A 22,664-nucleotide genomic window follows, 5' to 3' on the forward strand; every position below is an offset into this window, starting at 1 on the left:
GAGGTCACAGCTGAGGAAGTCACACCTGAGGAGGTCACAGCTGAGGAGGTCACACCTGAGAAGGAGGCCTCACAAACACCAGACCTCAGCCTTACCTTCAGGAGGTGCAATATCCCATAAGCAACAGAAGGCATAGAACTTTGAATAAAGAATATACCGTGTATGTGTGTGTTGTATGTGTGGAGTATGTGTGTGCTGTGTGTGGTGTGATATGTGTGTGTATGTATGTGGTGTGTTATAGTTATGTGCATATGCCGTGTGTGTGTTTGCTATGTGTATATGTGGTAGGTGTGTGTGGTGTGGTGTGTGTGTTGATTCAGCTCAGAGTGTTTGCTCAGCAAGCATAAGGCTTTGGGTGTGGTCCCCAGCATGGGCAGAGGAGGTATTGGCAGAGAAAGGACCATCAGGTAGGCACTGTTGACAACAGACCACAAAAACTGAACACACAGCATCAAGTATAGTAACACGCCGTATGTTATGATCATTATAAAAACACCAACCAATCTGCTGAACTCCTGGGCTAGCCCATGGTAGGAAGCCACCTAGAGGGCCTCCTCCCAGCTGCTGACTGTGGAGAGATCCTTGAAAACTCCCTCAGAGTCTGAAATGCAAGGTCAGGTAGAAGGACTTAAGACCATGTCTTCTGATGCCCAAGCAGATAGAGGGACATTGTGAGTTCCCCATAGCCGGCAAACAACCCAGCGACCGGCTACCCACTATGTCCTCCCCTGATCCCAAGCCAGCCCCTACTTATTCCTCTGTCTGGACTCCTGACACCTGGGACTTGCCGGGGTTGGTCTTGATCACGTGACTTACCCAACAGCCTCCTCTCTACCAGGAACCTTATACATACGGAACCCATTTTAGACATCCCGTGCTGAGTACTGAGGCTCTGGATCTCTAGAGAAGAGCTAGGCAGGAATCCCAGTGTGCTGATCCAAGCCCAACCACAGACAGGCCACAGAAGACAGAGGAGGGAGTATGTCCCTGCCCTCTGGCCTCTGCCTAGGGTCAAGCCACCTGCCAAAACCCTCACAGTGAGACTAGGTCTAAAGCCAACAGCCACATCAAGCTTGAGAACCTGAGTTCTGTCAACAGGAAGGTTGAGAGGAGGCTCCAGGGACATACACTTCATAAAGTAGAAGGCTACAGACTTCCAGGCCAACCCAGCTACCCAACAACAGTTGACAGAGCATAGATAACATAACCTGAGCCTTCCAAAACAAAGGGCTTCATTTGACTCTCAGGACCACACCGGGCTCCAGGTGGCTGGTGTCTCTTCCTGATCACATGGCCTGTACCCCACCATGTGCCTGCAGACCCCAGAGTGAGGCCCATCTTCCCTGTCACAACATATTCCCAGACTCCAAGCACGGTCACCATCAGTAGCTCCTGGAAGGGCTCGGGAGTGTGACTCAACAGTGTCGTACTTGCCTGGTGTGTACAAGGCTGTGGGTTCCATCCCAACGTGGTACTAACCTGACTATGTGGATAAGCGAATGGTGTTCCTCCCCCTACACATACACCCTGCCCCGAGACCATCAGGGAAATCCCCACAACTGTATCTCAGGTAACAACGAGAGAAGCCCATGTAGATTTCAAGCAGCTTGTTAGAGGCTCCCAGCTCCCATAGCCCTCCGGGGAAGCTCTTTTTCCTCCTACTGGATTGCCCCATCCAGCCTTGCTGTGACTGTATGTGCCTGGTCTTACTGTAGCTTGTTATGCTCTGTTTATTTGATACCCCTGGGAGGCCTGCTCTTTTCTGAGGGGAGGAGTGGATCTGGGGGGAGAGGGAAAGGAGGAGAGACTCGAGGGAGGAGAAGGAAGGAAAACTGCAGATAGGCTATAAACATGAGATAAATACATGAGAGGAGAATTTTTAAAAAATCTATATTTAACCAAACTGTAAAACCTAAAATTAATGGATACATTTCTTTTTTTTTTTTTTAAAGATTTATTTGTTTATTATATATGAATACACTGTAGCTGTCTTCAGACACACCAGAAGAGGGCATCAGATCTCATTACAGATGGTTGTGAGCCACCATGTGGTTGCTGGGATTTGAACTCAGGACCTCTGGAAGTGCAGTCAGTGCTCTTAACCACTGAGCCATCTCTCCAGCCCGATACATTTCTTGATTAAATAAATAAATCTTTAAAAAAAAAAAAAGTTGCCATGGCTATGATGTCTCTTCATGGCACTGGAACACCGGCTAAGACAGGGAATGTGGTAGGACACGCATATGCGTGTGAGCTTACTTACGTCATACAAGTGGGCACACAGTTACACAGGCAGGAGTGGGTGAGGCATCTCAGTGTGCACGAATCTGTGCAAGGCAGAATACGAACGGTTCCCCCCCGGGTGGATTGCAGTCTAGGTACACATGCATGGGAATTGTGCCACAGGAAACTAATGGGGGACTCTGTGGTCACATGACCTGAGCTACTTCAAGGAAATAATAAGAGAAGGTCACAGTGGCACAGCACGGCCCTGTGGGCTCTGAGAGCAGGCCCGGCGTCCATGTGAAGGAAGGGAAACCTGGGTCCTGGGAGTTAGCATATCTCATTCCCACACTGGGGTGCAGGGCTGACAGGCAGCCAGAACGGAAACAGAAAAGGAAGAGCAGAAGCTGAAGCAGGAAGCTGAGGGGAGCTGGGGTCCAAGTGACCTTCCTGCAGCTCCTCCTGCATATCCCTGGAAAGCCAGCCAGGGAGACAAGGAAGTCCCAGGAGAAGACCTGCAGGAGCCACCTGCCTGACACGCCAACAGCTGGACACCAAGCCCAGGCCTCATCCCTAGACATCCAACTGTAAGGGCCACACTGCTGGGACATCAGGTGGTGAATAGGATCAGAGTCTCAGTGCCTCCCGGTCCCCATAGCGACAAGTGCCTCCACCTGCCCATGGATCTAAGAAAATGGCTGGCACCTTTCTGGACAGCCTTGTATGTCACCCTCCCTCACACCAAGGAAACAGCAGTGGCCAGGGAAGGCCAGGACTCAAGAAGTCTGAGTGGTCGCACGACAGCGTTCTCCAGACTACAGTTGCCAGGGCAGAGACAAGAGCCTGAACTCTCTTCCTCCTGACATACAAAGCACACACAGGGAACAGGGTATGAGCTTCTCTGAGGTAGAGTAGGTCTGAGTTCCCAGCTGCCCAGCTGCCTCTCTCCCTTGGCTACTCTGACCACATCCCAGCTCAATGCTAGAAAAATCCTACCCAGGCCCCACCTCAGCCCTCCACAGCAGTCTAGCCTCCTCACCCCCAACCCATGCTAACTCCATTTTGCCCAGCAGTTGAGTACCTGTGCCGTGTGGTTGGTTAAATGACACCTTGTAGCTGGTCTTTTCTACTTTGTGGGCTCTGGACCCCAGATCATGGCTACCAGCTGTGACGGCTAGTCCTGTCAACTCAGCACAATCCAGAATCACCTGGGATGAGAGCCTCAGTGAGGAATTGTCTGGATTGTGATAGCCAGGGGCATCCCTATGAGAGATTTTCTTGATTTGGTTAACTGAGATCCACCCACCCAGAATGTGGGCCGAATCATTCCGTTTCATGAACAAAAATGAGAGAGAACTGAATGTTGACAAGCATGTGTGAACATTCATATTCTCTCTGTCTCTGTCTGCCTCTGCCTCTGTCTGTCTGTCTGTCTGTCTCTGTCTCTCTCTGTTCTCACTCTTGCTCCTCTCTTCACTGTGGCTGTAACTCACTGCTTCAGTGAGCCGACTGCCTTGACTTCTCTGTGGTGACGGACTGTAGCCCGGAATTGTAAGTTGAATGAACCCTATCTGACGTAGATTTCTATTGCTGTGATAAAACACCTCTTCCAAAACAACCTGGAGAGGAAAGGGACTGTTGCAGCTCACAGCAGGCTCACATAGGCGAAGACAAGACTAGCCGTCACAGCTGGTAGCCATGATCTAGGGTCCAGGGTCCAAACATATAGCAAAGAGCACCTACAAGGTGCCATTTAACCGACCACATGACCACATGGCCCAGGTCCTTACACAGTCTAGCCCCTGCTATCCAAGATCTGCTTTCTTATATAATCCAGGAGCACCTGCCCAGGGGTGGCCCCGCCCACAGTGAGCTGGCCCCGCCCATAGTGAGCTGGCCCCGCCCACAGTGAGCTGGCCCCACCCACATCAATCATGACTCATGAAAATGCCCCCCTCAGACTTGCTTATGGGTCAGTCTGAAGGAGGCCTTTGCTCAACTGAGGCTCCGTCTTCCTAGATGACTCTTGGCTTGTGCCAGGCTGATAAAAAACTCAACCAGCACAAACCCTTTATCCCTAAGCTAATTTTCTTTTTTATCATTTTATCAGTGAAACTAAAACATTAACACTAGGATGGTCAGTCACTATAAGATGCTCAGCTGCCATTGCTGCTGCCACAGCCACTGGACTCTCCTCCCTCCACCATCCTGACCTCACTCTGTTAACTTTAGCCTCATTCCCTGGTTCTGAACCTCATACCTGATACCCCCCCACCCCGGGACTCCTACAAGGGGCCATATAAGGTCACCTGGACACACAGGTGCTACCACGGACCTGGGAGGGCTGTCCCAACCTCCAGCTTCACCCTGCTCTGCCTTCCCTGGTCTGTCCACACACTTCTCACTTGAGAGAACTGCCCACCCTCCCAGGAGGCCCTGTGCACCACCCCTCGCTTCCTCTGTACTGTGGCAACTCCAGAGTGGTGTGCCCACACTGGTGCTCATTGATACCCGCATCGAGGCACTGTGCTGCCCTGATACGGTGCTTCTCTTTCTTAAGACAGCCCTCATCTTCAGTTTGGGATATGCCATGATAGGGAATCCATGCTATATACCCTACAAAGAGCTGAAGGCCTGGAGGTGTAGCTTGTCCAGCATGCACAAGGCTTGACTCTCAGCATCACATAAACAGGGCATGGAGGTGCACACCTGTCATCCCTGTGATTTGGTAGTCAGAAGCAGGAGGATCAGAGGTTCAAGGCCATCCTTGGATACGCATGACTGGCTTCAAAGGAGACAGGGAGAGGTGGTGCATGACTTTGATCCCAGCCCTCGGGATCCAGAGGCAGGCAGATCTCTGTGAGTTCAAGACCGGCCTGGTCTACATGGTGAATTCCAGGCCAGCCAAAGCTACAGATTGATACTCTATCTCAGAGCAAGAGAGGAAGAGAGTAAGGGAGGGAGAGAGCGAGAGAGTGCAAGAGCGAGAGACAGACAGAGAGAGCAAGAGCACAAGGCGATTAGACACCCTTGCAGAGTTCTTTCACAGAGCCCTTCATACCCCACGGACCTGAGGCAGCTCATGACATTTGGCCTCCTCAGGCCAGTCAGCCCACACTCCCCAAGCTGAGCTGGGCATCACGGAGAATGTAAGAAGGAGGCCAAGCTACAGCTTCATCCTTGCAGGTCTCTTAGGGGGTGGATACAACAGGATGGAGATCGGTTGCTAAGGACCAGCACTGTGTTGTCTGTGTACAGTCCCCTCCTTCAGTGGAAGGGGGAAGAGTCCCAACATAGGCCCTGAGCATCTACAACTCAGACATTAGGAGGGTCCGAGCAAAATTTGTCACCTACGTGGGATAAGAGTGGAATTCAGAGAAACAGGAAGCAGAAGGCCAAACAGCAGAAGGGGGCGCGGTCCAGCCGCACCCACGTCCTGGGGCCACAAGGGCTCTCGGGAAGCCTGGTAACTGGCCCCAACACCCCACCCTGCACTTTTTCTTTCTGGTCACCTCCCAGCCACAATCCCATAAAAGGTCCTGGGAGAAATCACAATCCGATTAGCGGCTTCCTGCCATTCTCTGGCCTCCATCACTCCATCACCCCTACGCAAACACCGTGAGGCTCAACGACCCGCAGGCTGACACTGTCCTCCTACAGTTTCCAGGTCTCACGAAGAAGGAAACTTCACAATGGCTGGGGAGGGGCTGGAGTTGGCAGTCAGGGCACTGCCCTTCCCACTGGAGGGAGCTAGAGGTGACAGAGGAACAGGGAGGTGTACCCCAGCCCTTGAAATAAATGAGAATCTACTTCTGCATGAGGACTTCTGACCCTGACTAGTTCTCGCTGTGCCTAGCTAGCATGCTGACTGGGAGTTACTGTGGGCAGTTGCTTATCTTCACAGCTGACCACGAGGACCCAGACCCTCTAAGGGCTCTAGACACTGAGAGCATCCAAAGACTTACACTCTAAGGCAGAAGCCCTCTCCACCTGCACCTGGCCTGGCCTCTCGCTCACAACAGTGGGAAACAAAAGCAAAGATAGATGAAGCTTCCCTGGGTCCCTAGGATGGAGAAACGCAGAGTGAGGGAACCTGTGCAAGTATCTGAGCTCCACAGACCTCACTAAAAAGGAAGGAACCACCCTAAACCGCTAAGCCATTCCGACAGGTGATCCCCAGGTCCTATCCCTGGAGGTCACCACTTGACACAGATCCACCTGAACCTTCAGCAAAGTGGCCCTGTGTGCTATCATCCCCACTACTAACAGGGATCCAGACCTCCTTTAATAACAGCTGGTCACGTGGACACTGCTTGAGCTCCTACTGTATATCACCCAGTAGTCTCCATGAGAAGTTACTCATTATGATCACGGTTCTCAGATGGGCATTGTCGGACCTGTCTCACTAGCCCAGGCCAAGCCCTTGGGGGCTGACACCCCATAGGTCACAGGGCACGGCTTCCTGCATTCATTGCCTGGCTTGTACAGGGTAGGCACCTATCCCATTAGTAGCCGCTTGCCCCACATTCCTGCCTGGCCCAATGCCTCCACACAGAGGCCCTCAGAGACACATGAGGGTGTGGCCAACAGCACGATGCCAGCTCCAGAAGCACAGTTTGAAAGGGAAACAGAGACTGGATGTGGTACCCAGACCATAACCATGGCTGGCTCTGCCGACCAGCCACTCCTGGGATGCTTTTCACCTATCTCTACACCCTCTCCCACACCCTTACTCTTAGCCTCCTCACCAGGCCATGGGCTCCCCAAGGCTGGCACTGTCCCTAAGACACACACACACACACCCCAAGCACCAGCCCTGAGCAGCTAGCAGAGACAGCCCCAAGAAACTAGTGGTCAAAAGAAGGAGTCTGTGGCCACCAGGGAACATGCTGGACCTCCAGCCCCTAGGGAAGGGACAGGCCTAGGTTGACACCTACATCAGCCCCTCAAGGATGGGAACCAGACGGTGATAAACAAGGAAGGCAAAGAGTATCCGGAGACAGAGATGCTGGGTCGTAGGCTCTGCCGGGACCATTAAACAAACAAGGTCAGACTCAGAACTAAGAGAGTCCTTCGTTGAAAACAAGCTTCAAAACAAACAAGGAAAGCTCGGGCTCTGGTTGGAGATCCTGCAGTGGCTCACAGGCCATGTGACAGCCAGACCCCACTGGTCTCAGGCAGTTGCCCAGGGGAGGTGTCCCACAGAGACCACAGCCTCACCAGTGCTGGAGGAGCCTGTTCCCAGGCCAGGAGTTACAAGCCACCCGAGCTCTCTAAGCGTCCACGTGTGGGTGACGGCCTGGCATCTGGCTCATTCACAGTCAAGTGTACCTGACAGGACAGGCCCAGTACTCCCATCAGCCAGACTGGGGGCAGAAAGGTGGTCATGGCCATACTCACACCACTGCCACGGATGCTAACCCTGTCATAATGACCTCATTGCCTAAAAAAGCCAGCACCTATACCCTGACTCTACCACACAGCAGGGAGACAGCTGGCCTGTACGGATGGGTCAAGCCTAGCTTGTCCTACCTCTGTCCACCTTCACCCTGGGATGTTCAGCAATCCTAGGTTATGACTCAGAGGAGACATGGGTCTAAGGCTGCCCTGCTCTCCTTCCCAACCCCACCATCCTGCCCAGAGCATCCTGGCCAGAAGCTGTACACTAGCCCTGTCCTCTGGTCCCAGTAAGCCCCAGAGCTCCACCAGCCTCCAGTCCAGCCATGCTCTGTGCTCCACTACTGTCTCATCCCATTGTTGGTGACTTCTCTGTCAGGCCCAGGGGACCCCTCAGAGCAGAAATTCGTGGGACTTCGATGCCTGTGCCCCCACACAAGCCACAGGAAGCAGGGGACACAGCAGACAGACACAAAAGAAAGGGGGATGGTGGTGTTGGGCCAGAACACTCCAACCTGAGGGAGCGCTGGCCCACGGCCCAGTCTTGTCACCTCCAAGCTGGCCTCCTGTCCTCTTCCCTCTGCTCCCTTCCGGAGAGTGACTCACTTCCCTCCTGGAAAAAAAAATCAGCAAGCGCCCCTTCTCTGGTCCCTATTTCTCACTGGAGTTCACCTCAGGACGAGGTGCTAAGTTTCTAATGTTGGGAACGTGAGGGAGCCAGAATCCCATCATGCTTAACCTTCAATGTGAGGAGTGTGATTCCCAGACACACCAGTGACTTCAGGAATGACCCCTCCAGAGAAACACCACTCTTGCCTGCCAGCCAGCTGTCCCCACATCCACCTGCCAGCCAGCTGTCCCCGCATCCACCTGCCAGCCAGCTGTCCCCGCATCCACCTGCCAGACACCTGTCCTCACATCCACCTGTCAGCCACCTGTCCTCATAACCACATGACAGATACCCGTCTTCATATCCACATGACAGACACCTGTCCCCACATCCACCTGCCAGCCAGCTGTCCCCACATCCACCTGCCAGCCAGCTGTCCCCACATCCACCTGCCAGCCAGCTGTCCCCACATCCACCTGCCAGACACCTTTTCCCACATCCACCTGCCAGACACCTGTCCCCACATCCACCTGCCAGACACCTGTCCCCACATCCACCTGTCAGCCACCTGTCCTCATAACCACATGACAGATACCTGTCCTCATATCCACATGACAGACACCTGTCCCCACATCTGACAGACACCTATCCCATACCTACAGGCCACCTGTCCCCTCATCTACTGACAGTTACCTGTCTCCACACCCACATATCAGCCACCTGTCCCCACATCCACATGACAGCCACCTGTCCCCACATCCACATGACAGCCACCTGTCCCCACATCCACACTGTGGGGCAGTGGGCTGTGAGAGGCAGCTAGATACCTGGTCAAGCAAGCTATGAACCCTGGAGACCCTCAGGGACTGTAGGAGTTTGGCCTTGTTCCTGGGCCCCTGGCTCCTTTCACATAGCTACAGTCACCCACAGAGAGGTCTGTGGCCATCAGTCATGTAGGACAATGCCTCTACTAGCCCCTCCACAGGTAGAGGGTGTGACTACAGGCCACAGAGCCTCAAGACAGATCTCCATATTAATGAGATACCTAAAGGCCAGAAGGCATAGCGAATTAAGCATTCCTTCCCAGACCCTCCTTCTTGCAAAAGGTATTTAACCTCAGGCCTGCCCTGAGAATACCAAGGTATAGTTTCATCCATTTTCTGTCATGACAATAAACAATTTAAGATCATGGGCTATCTCTCTTTTTTGGGACCCACTGTGGGGAACCATGGAGAAGGTTTTCAACTACCGAGCTGCCACCAAATCTCCCACTGACAACCTCTCTACGCTTCCAGCCACGGAGGCCACCAACTCAAGCAAGAGCCAAGCCAGCCATGACCGAGCCAAGCAAGTTGCTGTGACCAACAGTCTCATCCCTGCTGGATGCAGTCAGAGCTTCTCTCCCACCCCCCCTTCGGCTGCAGGCCGATCTAGCTCGTATGCCCCATCTCAACCCTTCTGTGGCCTCTCAATGGTACCTGAGAGCCCAAAGGACTGAGAACCAGCCAGTTCCCAACTGCCTTTTGGCCTGGGGACCCCCAACCCAAGAGCTCCAGCCCTCCAGGACCTCAGACTGTGTTTCCCCACTCCTGGAGTGGAATCTCATGGCTTCACACAGCTCGATGTCTGTCAGGCGCCGGCGTGGAGTGAACACAGTCAAATTCCAACACCTCTGCCTCTCTGAGCTGCGGCCCTAGCCCCTTAGAGGGGGCAGATGTGAGACCCATAATTCAACCCACAGGACCCACACACGCTACAACCCCATACCACATGACAGCCACCAGTCCCCACATCCACCTGCCATGCACCTGTCCCCATATCCAGATGACAACCACCTGTTCCCACTTCCACCTGCTAGTCACCTGTCCCCACATCTGACAGATACCTGTCCCATACCTGCAGGGCACTTGTCCCCTCATCTACTGACAGTCACCTGTTCCCATGTCCACCTGCCAGCCACCTGTCCCACACCTGCAGGCCAAGGCCTCTCCAGCAGCTGCCACAGCCATCCTCCATGGCCGGGAGGAGCCTGTTCCTTTGTCCCTGGTATGGGCAGATACTCAGGTCTGCCTTCCTCCCTCCTATGGCAACACCAAGCCATCTGTCCCTCCCCCAGTTCTACCAGACTATGCTGGTACTCCATTGCCCCTTTTCCATCTGAATTCCAACAGTCTTCAGCAGACAGAACTGGTACTGGAGGTCCCTGGGTATCTCTCATGTGGCTGAAGGCCGAGGCTAGGAGTACTTAAGCCATGGGCCAGCACCCAGAGAGCCAAGGCTAGGCAGATGTTCCCCATGACACATGCCTCTGTTTAGGGTCTGCCTGTTACCAGCTGAGAGAGATGGACACTCACCTGAGAGGCAGCCTTCCTGCCCAGGCTTCTGGCTCCAGCCGGGACAGCACCTGAACACAGTGCGGGTCTCTGTGGCATAAACCTGTCTGTAGCTCATATAGTACACGGTCCTGGAACAGAAGAGACAGGATGCGTTGATCATTATGGGGTCAGCACTTCAGCTCTCAGACTGCTCTCAGAAGATAGATGCTTGCCAACGAAAGGTGAACAGGCTGAGGTGCTGAGGGAATTGAGACCCCCACATATCAGTGCCTGGCTCCTTCTGTCTGCCTTCTTCACAGGGTGGTTCTTAACAGCCCATAGGTCTACTGGAGGCTCCATTCTTCCCACCCTTGCCTGCCTCAGCCTCCTTCCCTTGCTCCAGTGATAACCAGTAAGACAGACGGCTGCTGTTGCCGGCTGTCATCCCAGTCCAGTCTGGTCCCTTTGTCACTTCTGATACTAAGTTTGAACACCGACCCCCCCAAACCCATGCCTGCCTATAATAGGACTGGCCTCTGTTTAACCCGTCATCAGTTAACATGGGGACGCACGGGGGTAGTGAATGGCACTCTGAGAATACAAGGAAAGCATGTGGAGATGAAGCAGCGGCTAACACCCCAAGATGGACAGGACAGGACAGCCAGGGGTGCAGAATGGGGGGCAGAGACAGCTGCTCCCTCAGAACCTCAGCCCTATACTGGGATTTCCAACTTAAAAAACTGGCTTGTCTTTTTCATTTTTATGTTTGTGTGAGTGCACACACGTGTCATATATGTGGACACAATATTGAGCGACTTCTTCAGTCTTATTTTTCCCACCTTTGAAGTCTCTCACTGAATCTGGAGCTCACCAATTGCCTAGCCTGACTGGCCAGCAAGCCCCAGGGACCTACCTGGCTTTGTCTCCTCAGCACTGGGGTTGCAGGTATGCAATATTATGCCTGCCTAGCATTTTTTTAGGTGTGTTCAGGGGATATAAACACAAGTTTTTAACGCTTGCATGACAGATACTTTACCAACTGAGCCATGTCCCAAGGCCCCTCCAGAGCTGTTTCTAGGCCACCTGATTTGTCAGCATTTGTCACCACAGCTCTAGGAAATGAACACAGATCTCACATCTTTGCATATGTCTTTGCATATGCCCTGGGCTCTATGATGGTGAAACCTCCATGTTTATAGAGACAGACTGAAAAGGAGACACAAAGAACCAGAAAGAGGGTGGTGGTGGTGGTAGGAAAACAGGTAGAGAAAAGATGGTGACTCCTGCCTCTCCCACCACCCTCCAGCCTGCAGGAGCTAAGCCAACAGCCACAGGTCAAGGGCCCTTGAGGCCCTGGTGAATGGTCAGGTAGCCTAGGCTATCTCCAGGTGACAAACCAGCCTGTGTTTTCTGGGGCCAGCACACCAAAAGCCAGGTGGCCCTAGGATATGTCCAATAAACAGGGCTGAGGCCACTTCCCGGAAGCATTGTGTTCCTGAACAGACTCTCCACACAGAAATTCTGGGAGTGCCTTACAAAATACCACCTTGGCAGGACATGAAACCACTTGCCTGGACAGAAACCGACCTCAGCGTGAACAATATTTGGCAGCGACAGAGCACTAGAGCCTGGCCATTGTAAATATTTATCCCCTTGCCTGGGCTGCAGACAGGGCTGGGCTACGTGCGGCTCCCCCCACCCCCAGACACTCCTCCACAAGGCCCCTGAAGGAAAAGATTCTCAGAGAGGCCAGGCAGCCATGAGAACCGAACACAGCTCACCTTCAGATAACACCGGCTCACTTGGGCTCTGAACCTGTGGGGCTGGAGGCTGCTGGGGACCATTTTAGAATGGAGGCTTTGGGGACCATGTCAGAATGGAAAGTTTTGGGACAATGTAGGAATGGAGGCTTCTGGAGCCATGTCAAACTTGAGGCTACTGTGACCATGTTAGAATGGAGGCCATAATACTCATGAATCTGGGCTTTCCAAGAGGGGTGCAGGCCCCGTGATTTGAGTGCCAGCACCTTCTAGTCTTTCTCTCTTCCTTTCTCTGGGTGACTCCTCCATTACCTTTCAAAGGACCTCTTTATGTAGCCTAGAGAGCTCCCAGCCTGGTGACCTGAATGTCTGTCTGTCCCACAAAAAAAAAGCAAAACAAAAACCTAGGGGTTAGGGGAATGGCTCAGTGGGTGAGAACAGATAGTGTAAAAGCAACAGGACATAAGTTTGAACCCCTGACATCCATGTAAACGGCTGGGCATGGCTACACATGCATGTGAGCCCAGCACTGGAGGAAGGGGGTGAGCCAAGGAGCTCGCTGGTCAGCCAGCCTAGCTAGGCAGCAAGTTTCCAGCTCAGTAAGAAAGCCCAAAGAAAGAGAGACAGACAGACAGAAACAGAGGAACACTCTGCAGCAGCACAGTCACCTCATGCTCAAAGGCTGACATTACAATGTACAGTGATGTCCCTCAGGCTTGGCCACCACCAGAGCTCACTGGTGACCCCACAGGTGGCTGAATTCAGCACTTGGCTGAGATACAATGCTCAGCCTGCTGGAGGGCCAGCAAGATTGACAAGAGAGCCCACTAGCAGAGCCCTGTCCCAGAGGCCACTGGGCCCCACCCCCTTGCAGTTAAATTGATGGTGACATTATCTGACCTCATTCCTGTATTAAACACCTGCGCTACTCAGTCCAAGCTCAGAGTAAGTCCCAATGTGGCCTCCAACCATGAGCCTAGGAAGAGAAACAAGGCCCTAGGGCTCTGGGTAGAGACTGAGACCCCGAAATGGTGGGTCTTGTCCAGTGGGACAAAACAATGTCCCACTGAGTTAGGCGCTCTGGAGAAGGGAGGGTGTCTTGAGCTGGCTTAAGACGGATGAGCTTAAGATGTTCAGCACAACAGGACAGCTATCCAGATGAGGATTGGGGCAACTTCCCAATGCTTGGGAAACAAAGCAAGAAAGACTTTTAAGGCCTCAAGATGCCTGTGTTTGCTATACACGGGGAGCTGAGGTGAACCTGGTTGGTGTGTGTACTTTCTGACCTCCATGGTTAGACCTGTCATCCTCTATAGGCACAAAGGCAAATGACTTGGGGTCACCTCAGAGTAGGAAGGACAAAGGAGGAAAACAGGCTAGTGTCCAACAAACAGGATGCCCTCAACCATAGTGGACAGGGTCTCAACCAGGGCTTTGACCCCCACCTGGAGCCTAGAACCCAAAATGCCACATGGGACCCCCACCCCCACCTGGGGCTGAACTCCTGTGTTTCAGGCCAGAGGATGGGTGAAGGGAACCAGGAGCCTTGAGCTAGGTAGGATGATGGGGAAATCTCAGAACCTGGACATAAGCCATCTTGAGATATCCAGCAAACCCTGACTCAGATACTACGCCAAATAATCTTCTATGCCTACTTACCAGGGCTCTGTCCCTCCCACACACACACAGAGCCAGGGAAGTGTGACCCTCCTAGATAGTAGGTCATCAGCTACTTTGGACTCCCTGCTAACCTATAAACCTTGACTGTGACAGAACCTCCAGCCACAGGGCCCAGGGGCTTTTACAAGCCATGACCAGGGAGACACAGTAAACATGTGCACGCCCGACCACATGAAGGTTGGAAGGAAAGGTACAAAATGTTGACCTCTGAGAATGGGAGACTCCTCCTTCTCCTTGGTCTCCTGACCGGCAGCCTGTCACTCAATGGGGACAGGAGCAGGCTGTGCTCTGAAGACCTGAGCAGCATGCCCCGCCCAGGTCAGCTGCTACAGCCCCCTCACCCCTTGGCACTTAGCACCTCCAGACATTACCACGGGTGCCCTGGGCTATCCTACACAAGCCCTAATGGGCAGCAAATACACACTAATGCTCAAGCGGCCCTGGAGCTCCTAGGTCAGGCAGAGCAGGTCCAGGTGCCCTATGAACCCCAGACACAGCAAGAACAGCAGCGTTGAGATTTCTCTATGAGCACACTGCTTTCCTTGTCAGACTCTCCACCTCACTAGGGCTGCAGCCAACTCTACCACTTCCTCAACATCCAATGTTTCCAGCACTCCACGCTGCTCCCTACAGCCCAGCTTCCTCTCAGGTAGGCCCTGCAGAGACAGCTATGTAAAGGCACTCCTTAAGTTTGATTTTTAAATAAAACATTGAGCAATACGTTTTCACAGGCTTGGGCACTAGGCCCAGGGGTCAGCTGGCTGAGCAGGAATCTCCAGCTGGAACTTCCACTGTCTAAGCTGAAATTCTGCCTTCTGGCCAGTCAACACTCGTCCCCTGAGGGTCTGACCACCACCTGGGATCCTCCCCACCCTCATAAGTGACCTGGCTTGCCTGAGCAGGCCTGTTAGAGTCTGGGGGTAAAAGACTGTAACTTCAGTGAAAGGAATCAAGTGGAACCAAGGTGGGGCCCCAGTCCTTGCTGTCTGACCCTGCTGCTCCTGGCTGAGAACTGGCCCCCATTAGGTCAGGATCTCCACCACGTACCTGCGCTCTTGGCCAACACACCATGCCTGCTGCCCGCAGCCTGACCTCCACACAGGCACTATGCGACTGAAGGCTTGCACACATGGCTGGCGGTGGCCCACCAGGGTCAGCTTCTGTTCTGCACACACATGGGGCCTGGAAAGAAAGGGACAACATTGAACTTCTCTGCTGGCAACAGCTGGCTGTCAACAGCCATACCTCTACGCCTATACTAGGTATCTAACTATCCTACGCTAGGCCACAACACATTACCCACTCGGGACTCCAGGACAAGGAGACTAAGAGGGAATGAGGGCCACAGCATCTTCTACCAGGATCCTGAGCTACACAAGGCACTGTCCCTAAGAATCTTCAAGATTCTGCTGTCCCCTGTGGTCAGCCCAGGAGCTCAGGGTAGAGGGGACCTGCAAGGCTTTGTTGGGGCTCAGGCTTGTCCCCAAGTCTTGGGCCCCAGAACATCCTCCCTCACTCTTGTTACCTCAGAGTCTCCCTGGCATCCTCAGGCTACACAGGGATGTGGATGTGACTCAGGAGTAGGGGTGGGGGCAAGAAAATCAACAGAAAACAAAAACCTGGATGCTATCCAGCCACACCAGGGGCAGTGATTCTTTTTATATTTCTGCCCTCCTATCAGCCCCGAAACCAGCCTAGGGACACACAGTGCCAAAGGTGGCCCTCTGGGCCCAGCAAGTAGAGAAAAGGCTCCTGCCCTATAAGAAAAACTGAACCGGAGGGGCCATCTGCAGATGCACAGCAGGAAATGTACACAAAACTCAGGCTCACTCAAGCCTGAAGGACCAGGGGATCCAAAGGCATATTACAGGACCGAAGACAAGACCCACTACTTTGTACAGGGTCTGGGAAGCAGGTGATTAACCCACATGACCCAAGGAATGAAAGAGAACATTGGACCTGCATGGCCAGGCTCTGAGCACAGTCTCCAGCACAAAGGGCTACCAAGTACACTCATACAGACCGGAGTCTTTCCAATCCGGTGAGTGCTTACAGAAAGCCTGGCAATCCTCTGCACACAGCCCCTCCCTCTCTCTCTCTTTAGGGCACAGAGTAAGCAGGGGCCACCAATTCCTCCTACCCTAGCTGAGATCCCTGCTCCATCAGGGGACACAGATACATCCTCGACTTTATTCCTGATCTCTGCCTCCACCCTATACTTCTACATGGCTTCACTCTTCTCAGTGACTGCTGGGTGCTGTCCAAAGTTCACCACTTAAGAGACCCAGACCACCCCAACCAGTGGCTCTGTCCCCAGACCAGCCACCCCCAGACGGATGTTCCAATCCAGAAGCTTTTATTTTTGCTCTTTCGCTGGCTCTGCTGGGTGGGAAGCCACCCCCGCAGGGAAGTGCACAGACCAACTACAGACAAGATGAAAGCACAAGACAGACATCAGGGGCTCCCAGCCCTGAGCAGGTCTGCACCTGCCCAGCATGAAGCCAGGTCATCTAAACCCTAGCTTTCCATCAGTTACAGCACAGCCTAGGCATGGGACTACCATAACTCATCCTAAGACCTCCTGCGGGGCAGTCCCCACTGTACCTTCCCCAGTCTCCCAAACTTCCCATCTAGGGCAGAAGCTAGCCATGCCAAGTCTGGGGTGAGTGCAGGGTGAAGACACTCAGGTTCCAGGATGAAGCAGTGGGACCTGGGGTCTGCTGTGAACCCCACATGTGCACTGTAACTGTGGATGCGCTCTCCATGGCCAGGTGGGACCCCGACAGGACTAAGCAGCTGTAAAATTCCAGAACCCAATGGGAAAGGTTTTTTGCCACTTCACAGAAACAATCCCCCAGGGGACAGACCCCCACCCCCATCCTCTGCCTTGCTGATACCAGGGACCCTCTAGGCATCATCCCATGGGGTATCCTTTTCACCAAGGGAAAGAAGGTGACAGTGATTTCCTGAATTGTTTTAAGACCACCTGCCAATCAGACATGGAGCCTAGAACCAAGACCCCGCCTCTTCCTGAGCTCCGCGCTGTGCCTCTCAAATCGATGGCTGGCTAAGAATACTGAACCTAGATTTCCAGAGGCCTGTTGTGAGCCAAGGATCCCAGGCTAAGACTATGGGGACAAAGTCAGGGCAGGGCTTTACACAAGGCAGTAGTCCCCACACAGGGAAAACTCTCCTCAGCCTTCCTTGGCCTGGGTCCTGGCCTCACTTGTGATCCTTGTGGCCTCCACTTTGCTGTGTGCCCACAGGAGACTGCCTTCTATGGGACTCCTGAACACATGGAAGTTCCTTGGAGCGCATGTGTACTCTCTGGCTTGGAGGTACCTGCACTCACGTACACAACCAGACACACACACACACACACACACACACACACACACACACACACACGCCTGTCCTCTGGCTAGTGGCGAGTGTAGCTGATTGGAAGCCAACAGAAGATAGAGCCTAGGGGAAGACAGGACACCTGGTCTCTGTCTTCCTAGCTTCTTAGAACTCTCCCTGCCAGGTGGTAGCTGTTCCACTGTGGCCACACAGTAGCTCTTCACCCTCTCTGTTCCTGTCTCTGGTCTGTACCTAAGGTCTGAGAGAGCAGCACAGTTGGTATGAGGACATCTGTGACATGCGGAGAATGTCACTGGCTCTAACCATGTGACGAGGTTCTGCAGAAATCAACATAGACAGGAGACCAACCTGGAGGCTTCAAAGCCCAACGGGGTGGTTAACTGGCATGAACAAGGGACTGAGATGGCTCATGCTGGACCCACTGCGTCTCCTGGGAAGTGTAGGCAAACGTATATGGTGAAGGACAGGGAACTCTAGGGGAAGGGAAGCTAACGGAGAGACAAAAAGACAGCCTCAGCTCTGGGCCCAGAAGAACGCAGCAAAGACTCAATCTCTTCAGCAGGTCAAAGGTATATTTCTGTTCCTTGCAGTGGCATGCAGCATCCTGCCAAGGCAGGAAAGGCAAAGCTCAGACCACAAGGTGGACCCGGTGCCGCAGAGGGAGGGGACCTCAGCCAGCTGCAGAGCCAGCTGCTGAAGGACGAGGAGTGAGGCTCCAGGAAGCCGGCTGCCTTTTCAGGAGCTAGAGGCCAGGGACGCTCATGGCCGTGACACCCTTCACCAAGGTGTGGACGTGGGAGGCACATTGTCTCTATAGCTTCAGGAGGAGGATACCTCCCTCAGTTGGCCTCGTGGCTTGCCTCTGAGCATACTTCCCTGGCCTGCGTACAGCTGGCACACTGGAAAGTGTCAGGCTTTGGGGATAGGAGCCCAGCGGTTGTCTGGGGCATGTTAACACTGAGAAAAGGCAGATCAGAGATCCTTAGGTGACTCCTGCCAGGCACAAGACCAGCACAGGATGCTCAGCAGACATGCGGTCCTTCCCCTGTTCCTCCAACAAGCCCTTTTCCCCGGCTCCATAGGTGCAGCACCTCCTGTCTTTTGAGGCATCTGGCCATTCACTATCTTAATCTCCTCACATTCTGAAGAGGGGTGTTAGGGGGCTACTCAAGAGATAGACTAGAAGAAGCCTCAGTCACAGAGAATGTAGCTATTTAAGCCCTCAGGGTCAGTATACCCAAGGAGCTCCTTGCAAGCTGGAACTTGAGTTGGGGTGGGGGGACTACTGCCTGCCTGGGTAGTAGGAGAGGTAGCTGATCCCAAAGCCCTGGCACTGGCTTTCTTAGCATAGCTGCCCAAAGGGGCTCCAGACTGGGAGAAGCCCTGTGCTTCGAAGCTGTGTTTGAACACGTGCCTGGTGCAGCCGTAGGCAGAGCTGGTCGGAGCTTCACCACATGGGCAACTCCTCTCTCCAGAAACCCTTAAGCAGCCATGCCATCCCTACCCTGTTCGGCAATCATTGCCATTCCCAGCTGAAGCAGGCAAGTCATACTTCCTCCAAGCTGAAAAGTCACTTAGAGGCAAAAGCAAGCAGGTGGCCACGCTCCGCCCACTGACTCTGAACAGCAGACAGGGTCAGCAGCAGCCAGAGAATCACCCACACTGTTCCAGCAGACTCATGAAGGTCTACAGGGCACCTGGGATGGGACTGAGAGCTGCCCTACCCCTAGAGCCCACAGAGGTCCATGGCTTGCACACCAACTGTAGGGGGCTGTGGGCTGGAGGACAAAGCACCATGAAAACTCTGCAGTTATCAGTTCAGGAAAACTGGCCAAAGAGGTGCAGCAGCTGTGCCAGGCCCTGCCAGCTCATCAGAACTCCCCAGGAGAGAAAGGCAGCAGGGCAGAGAGGATTAGCCAAGAAGAAGTATTTCCTAGGGTCCTGGCTGCCTTCCCAGCACCTCTCCCCTGCTCCTCTGAGTTTCAGGGAGCTAAGAGCAAACCTTCAAGGGCACCTCAGAAAGCTCATCCTCACGACTTCCACCTGCTGTGTGTTCAGCAGATTACGTGGCTCTTCCTACAAAGCCCAGGGAGATATCACCACTGGTCTGGCCCAGTCAGCTAAAGCCCATGTGCAGATGCCCAAGAGATGTACAGGTCTGGGGAAGAGAGCCAGGGGTTTTGCTCAACTTGGAACTCAGATGCAACCAAAGTGGACAATCTGAGAACAGAGGCTTATTCGGACACAAGAGGGCCACCAAGTGGGTGCACAGGCTGCAGAGATGCAGCCGCCTCTGCAGAAAGAAGGGAAGGGAGTCTCTGGAAATTGCATCAAGAGGAAGAAGGGACAGTCTCTCCCACTACCCAGCTACCCATTCACAGCTAATTCCAACAGCTTCTTCAACAGCTAAAGGCTTCCTGGGCCTAGGTGAACAGGACACAGGCAGCAAGCCCTTGGCTCCACTCCCAGGGAGATCAGCAAGAGCGGGCAGAGCTGGGTGGGGAACCCATAAAGAGCGAGCAACAGTTTCCACACGTGCCATATTGCATCCACCCACCTAGAACCTCAGGAAGCCTGTGTCTACAGCCCCTCTCAACCATGGACCCTAGCCTACCACGTTAATTGTATTTACCATTCTAGGACTGAAGCTTTCCTTTGGGCAAACTCAGTTAACAGAAACGAGCAGCAGAAATCGGGAACACAGGTTGCTTCCGTTCATCGGCGAGAGGACCCCAACTCAGATCCAGCTCTCCTTTGTAATGGCCACATAGACCAAAGCAAGACCCAGGGAGGAGGTCCCGAGGGCATCTGTCGCAGTAGGAAGCTTGTCCTCTCATTCCCCAGGGAACCAAGGCTCTGTCCTCACAGCCAGGTACATGGTGGATCTATCAGTGCCAGCCCAGGACAGAAGCAGCAAGTCTCTTCTATGGGTGAAAGGGTGCCCAAACCGGCAGAGAGGAAGCCCCAACCCCGGCCTGAAGGGTCCCTTGACCACTCTCCATGCCGACCCAGCAGCCTTGCCAAGTTCACAAGACTCCAACTTGCACCCTTCGGGGGAAGGGCTGGTGGGGGCGGCAGGCCTCTCATCCGTACACCTCATCCACTCTTGTCTCACTTCGCACCGGTTTTCCTTTGAGGCCAACAGAGGGATCGCTTTGCAGTTTAAGAGAGACCGCTAACTGGCCTATTGGGGAATCATCTTTCAAAATTAAATCCGTCGCCGCTGGCTCCCTGACCCTCTCTTCCTGCCCATTCTAGTACTGAATTCCTTCTCCCGAGGCCCCAGAGCGCACGTGTTTAACACACAAAACAGTTCTGGCAGCCCCCTCTGAGCACCCCCGCCCCTGCGCAGGCCCCCAGACCCCAGGAGACCAGCTTGGGGAGGAAGTGGGACCAGGCTGCTTCCTCTTGACCGCCTCCAAGCCGGCTCCCCAACCAGACCCTGCGCCGCAGGGGCTTGGATTCCTCACCTCTCCAGAGTTCCGTCATCCGTCTAAGCCTGCAGGACCCTTACTGCAGAGGCGGGAACCCGGAGGCTATATGCCCTGCAGCAGACTCGAGGGCCCAAAATCCAATCCGGGACCCCAGGTCTAGACCAACCCCTCCCTCAGTTAAAGCAAAGAGCCCATTGTTCTGTGGCCCCAGGGACAAAGCCCCGAGCTCTGTCCGGGTCAGCATCGCCGCCAGGAGCCTCGCGACTCGCGCTACTCACATGCTCGGCTGCAGCGGGCGCGGGGGATGCGGCTGGGAGGCTGCAGGCACGGCGGGGAGCAGCAGTAGCGCCAGGGCCACCACGCGCAAAGCCGCCCTCGCCTCCACCCGGACAAGCATAGTGCGCGCGGTCGCTCTCCCACTCGGTCCTCGGCTCTTCGATTCACAGGCCGCCCTTGTGGCCCGGAGACCCTGTCTTCACGCGCGCCATACCCCGGAGGACAGCGGAGCAACGCAACCCATCTGCACCAGGTGCGGGGCGCAAGGTCCCCGCAGGTGCGGGTCGGGCAGTTGCCCAGAGCTTCGAGACCTTCGCGCTCCGCTTGGTGAGGCCAGACACTTGCCAGGAGTGATGGAGAGCAAACTCGGAGCGGGACGCCCCAGACGTCAGGCCCGCCCGCCACACGCCCCCCCGTCCCGACCCCAGCCCCCTCCCGACCCCGCTCCCGCCCCTTTTCGGCCCCACCCCCAGCCCAGGCCACGCCCGTTCCGCCTTCGGCCCCGCCCAGACCATCTCAATAGGGAGAGCCCTCTTCCAACCCCGCTTCAGCCCCTCCCCTCTCCGGCTTCTGGTCCAACCTTTAAGGCTAAGCTCGCTTCCCAGTACTTTCCTCTGCATCTTTCCAGCTTCACTTGCGCACCCTCTCCCTGCGCACCTCCAACCGAGAGTCCCAGGTCTGATCCCATCCAAGTGAACAATCCTGTCGGGTCTGAGCGCCCGACACCTCGTAAACATCACTCTATCCTGAGACCTCTGCAAGGTCACCCTTGGCTTCTCGTCCTGGCGCTGCAGTCACCTTCCCTTGGCCCCTCATCCGCGCCCCGCCACCGCTGTCCCAGAAACAGGAAGGGATTGGAGAGCGGGAGTTGGGGGGCAGCCTCTGAGTACCTCTGGGCACCTCCTGTGGGTACTGATTTTATAGGAAACACACCACCCTCTCGTGTTTTGTGCTGAGCAGCATGGGGATGGAGTGGGCGTGTAGGTCCCACAAGGCACCTGCACAGGGGTTTAGGAGGTGAGGCAACTCCCTGTTTCGGGTGTCTGTCGTCCTTTAAGCCTGGTTTTGGTTTGATGTGACTTTCTCCGCGTCTAGGGACCGACTGACCAGCGCTAGACGTGGAGTCTCTGAGGTCAGGACTCACCATACACTCAGAGGGGATCTTAGTGAAGTTGAGCTGGGAGAGTCCCATGAAAGCACAGAGCGGACCCTCACTAGTTGCAGATGGTTGCATGAGGATCAGACCCTGCTTGTCCTGCTGGAGAGGTGTGCCGCCTTTACATGATGGGCAGACCCAGCCTGCCCTCCTCACCCTTCTCCACCCTCCACCGATCCCTGAGGAGTGAGGTAGGTGTTCCAGCCTCCTCTTCCCCTGAAGCAAGTGCTTGAGGGAGGCCTCCGGCTGGGGGACCTAGAAGTGCCACTGCAAAAGCTATCATTTCGGAAGACTGCAGTCACATAGCTGGGCAGGTGCTATCAGCTGAGACCTGCTGCTGGCCCAGATGCGGAGCAGCGGGACAAGGAAGGGAGCAGAGCCTCATGCTTCAGTTTAGAAGACTCGGGCTGCAAATCTGAGCAGTAAACATAGAGGAGCCTGGCCTCAGGG

The 22,664-nt window shown here is 54.4% G+C and overlaps 1 protein-coding gene across 1 annotated transcript in view; it reads right to left on the minus strand.

The window, feature by feature from the left end:
- Megf6 (multiple EGF like domains 6) overlaps positions 1-21,179 on the minus strand; it is a 101,053-nt gene extending 79,874 nt beyond the window's left edge. The window contains exons 1-3 of the mRNA XM_028757797.1: positions 21,061-21,179; positions 15,033-15,167; positions 10,585-10,694 (exon numbers count right to left, since the gene is read on the minus strand). Coding sequence (XP_028613630.1) covers positions 10,585-10,694; positions 15,033-15,167; positions 21,061-21,179 — 364 coding nt within the window. The remainder of the gene's footprint in view (positions 1-10,584; positions 10,695-15,032; positions 15,168-21,060) is intronic.
- Between the last annotated feature and the right edge of the window lie 1,485 nt (positions 21,180-22,664).

Source organism: Grammomys surdaster, unplaced genomic scaffold, assembly GCF_004785775.1.
Source record: "Grammomys surdaster isolate TR1022 unplaced genomic scaffold, NIH_TR_1.0 126185, whole genome shotgun sequence".
Lineage (NCBI taxonomy): Eukaryota > Metazoa > Chordata > Mammalia > Rodentia > Muridae > Grammomys > Grammomys surdaster.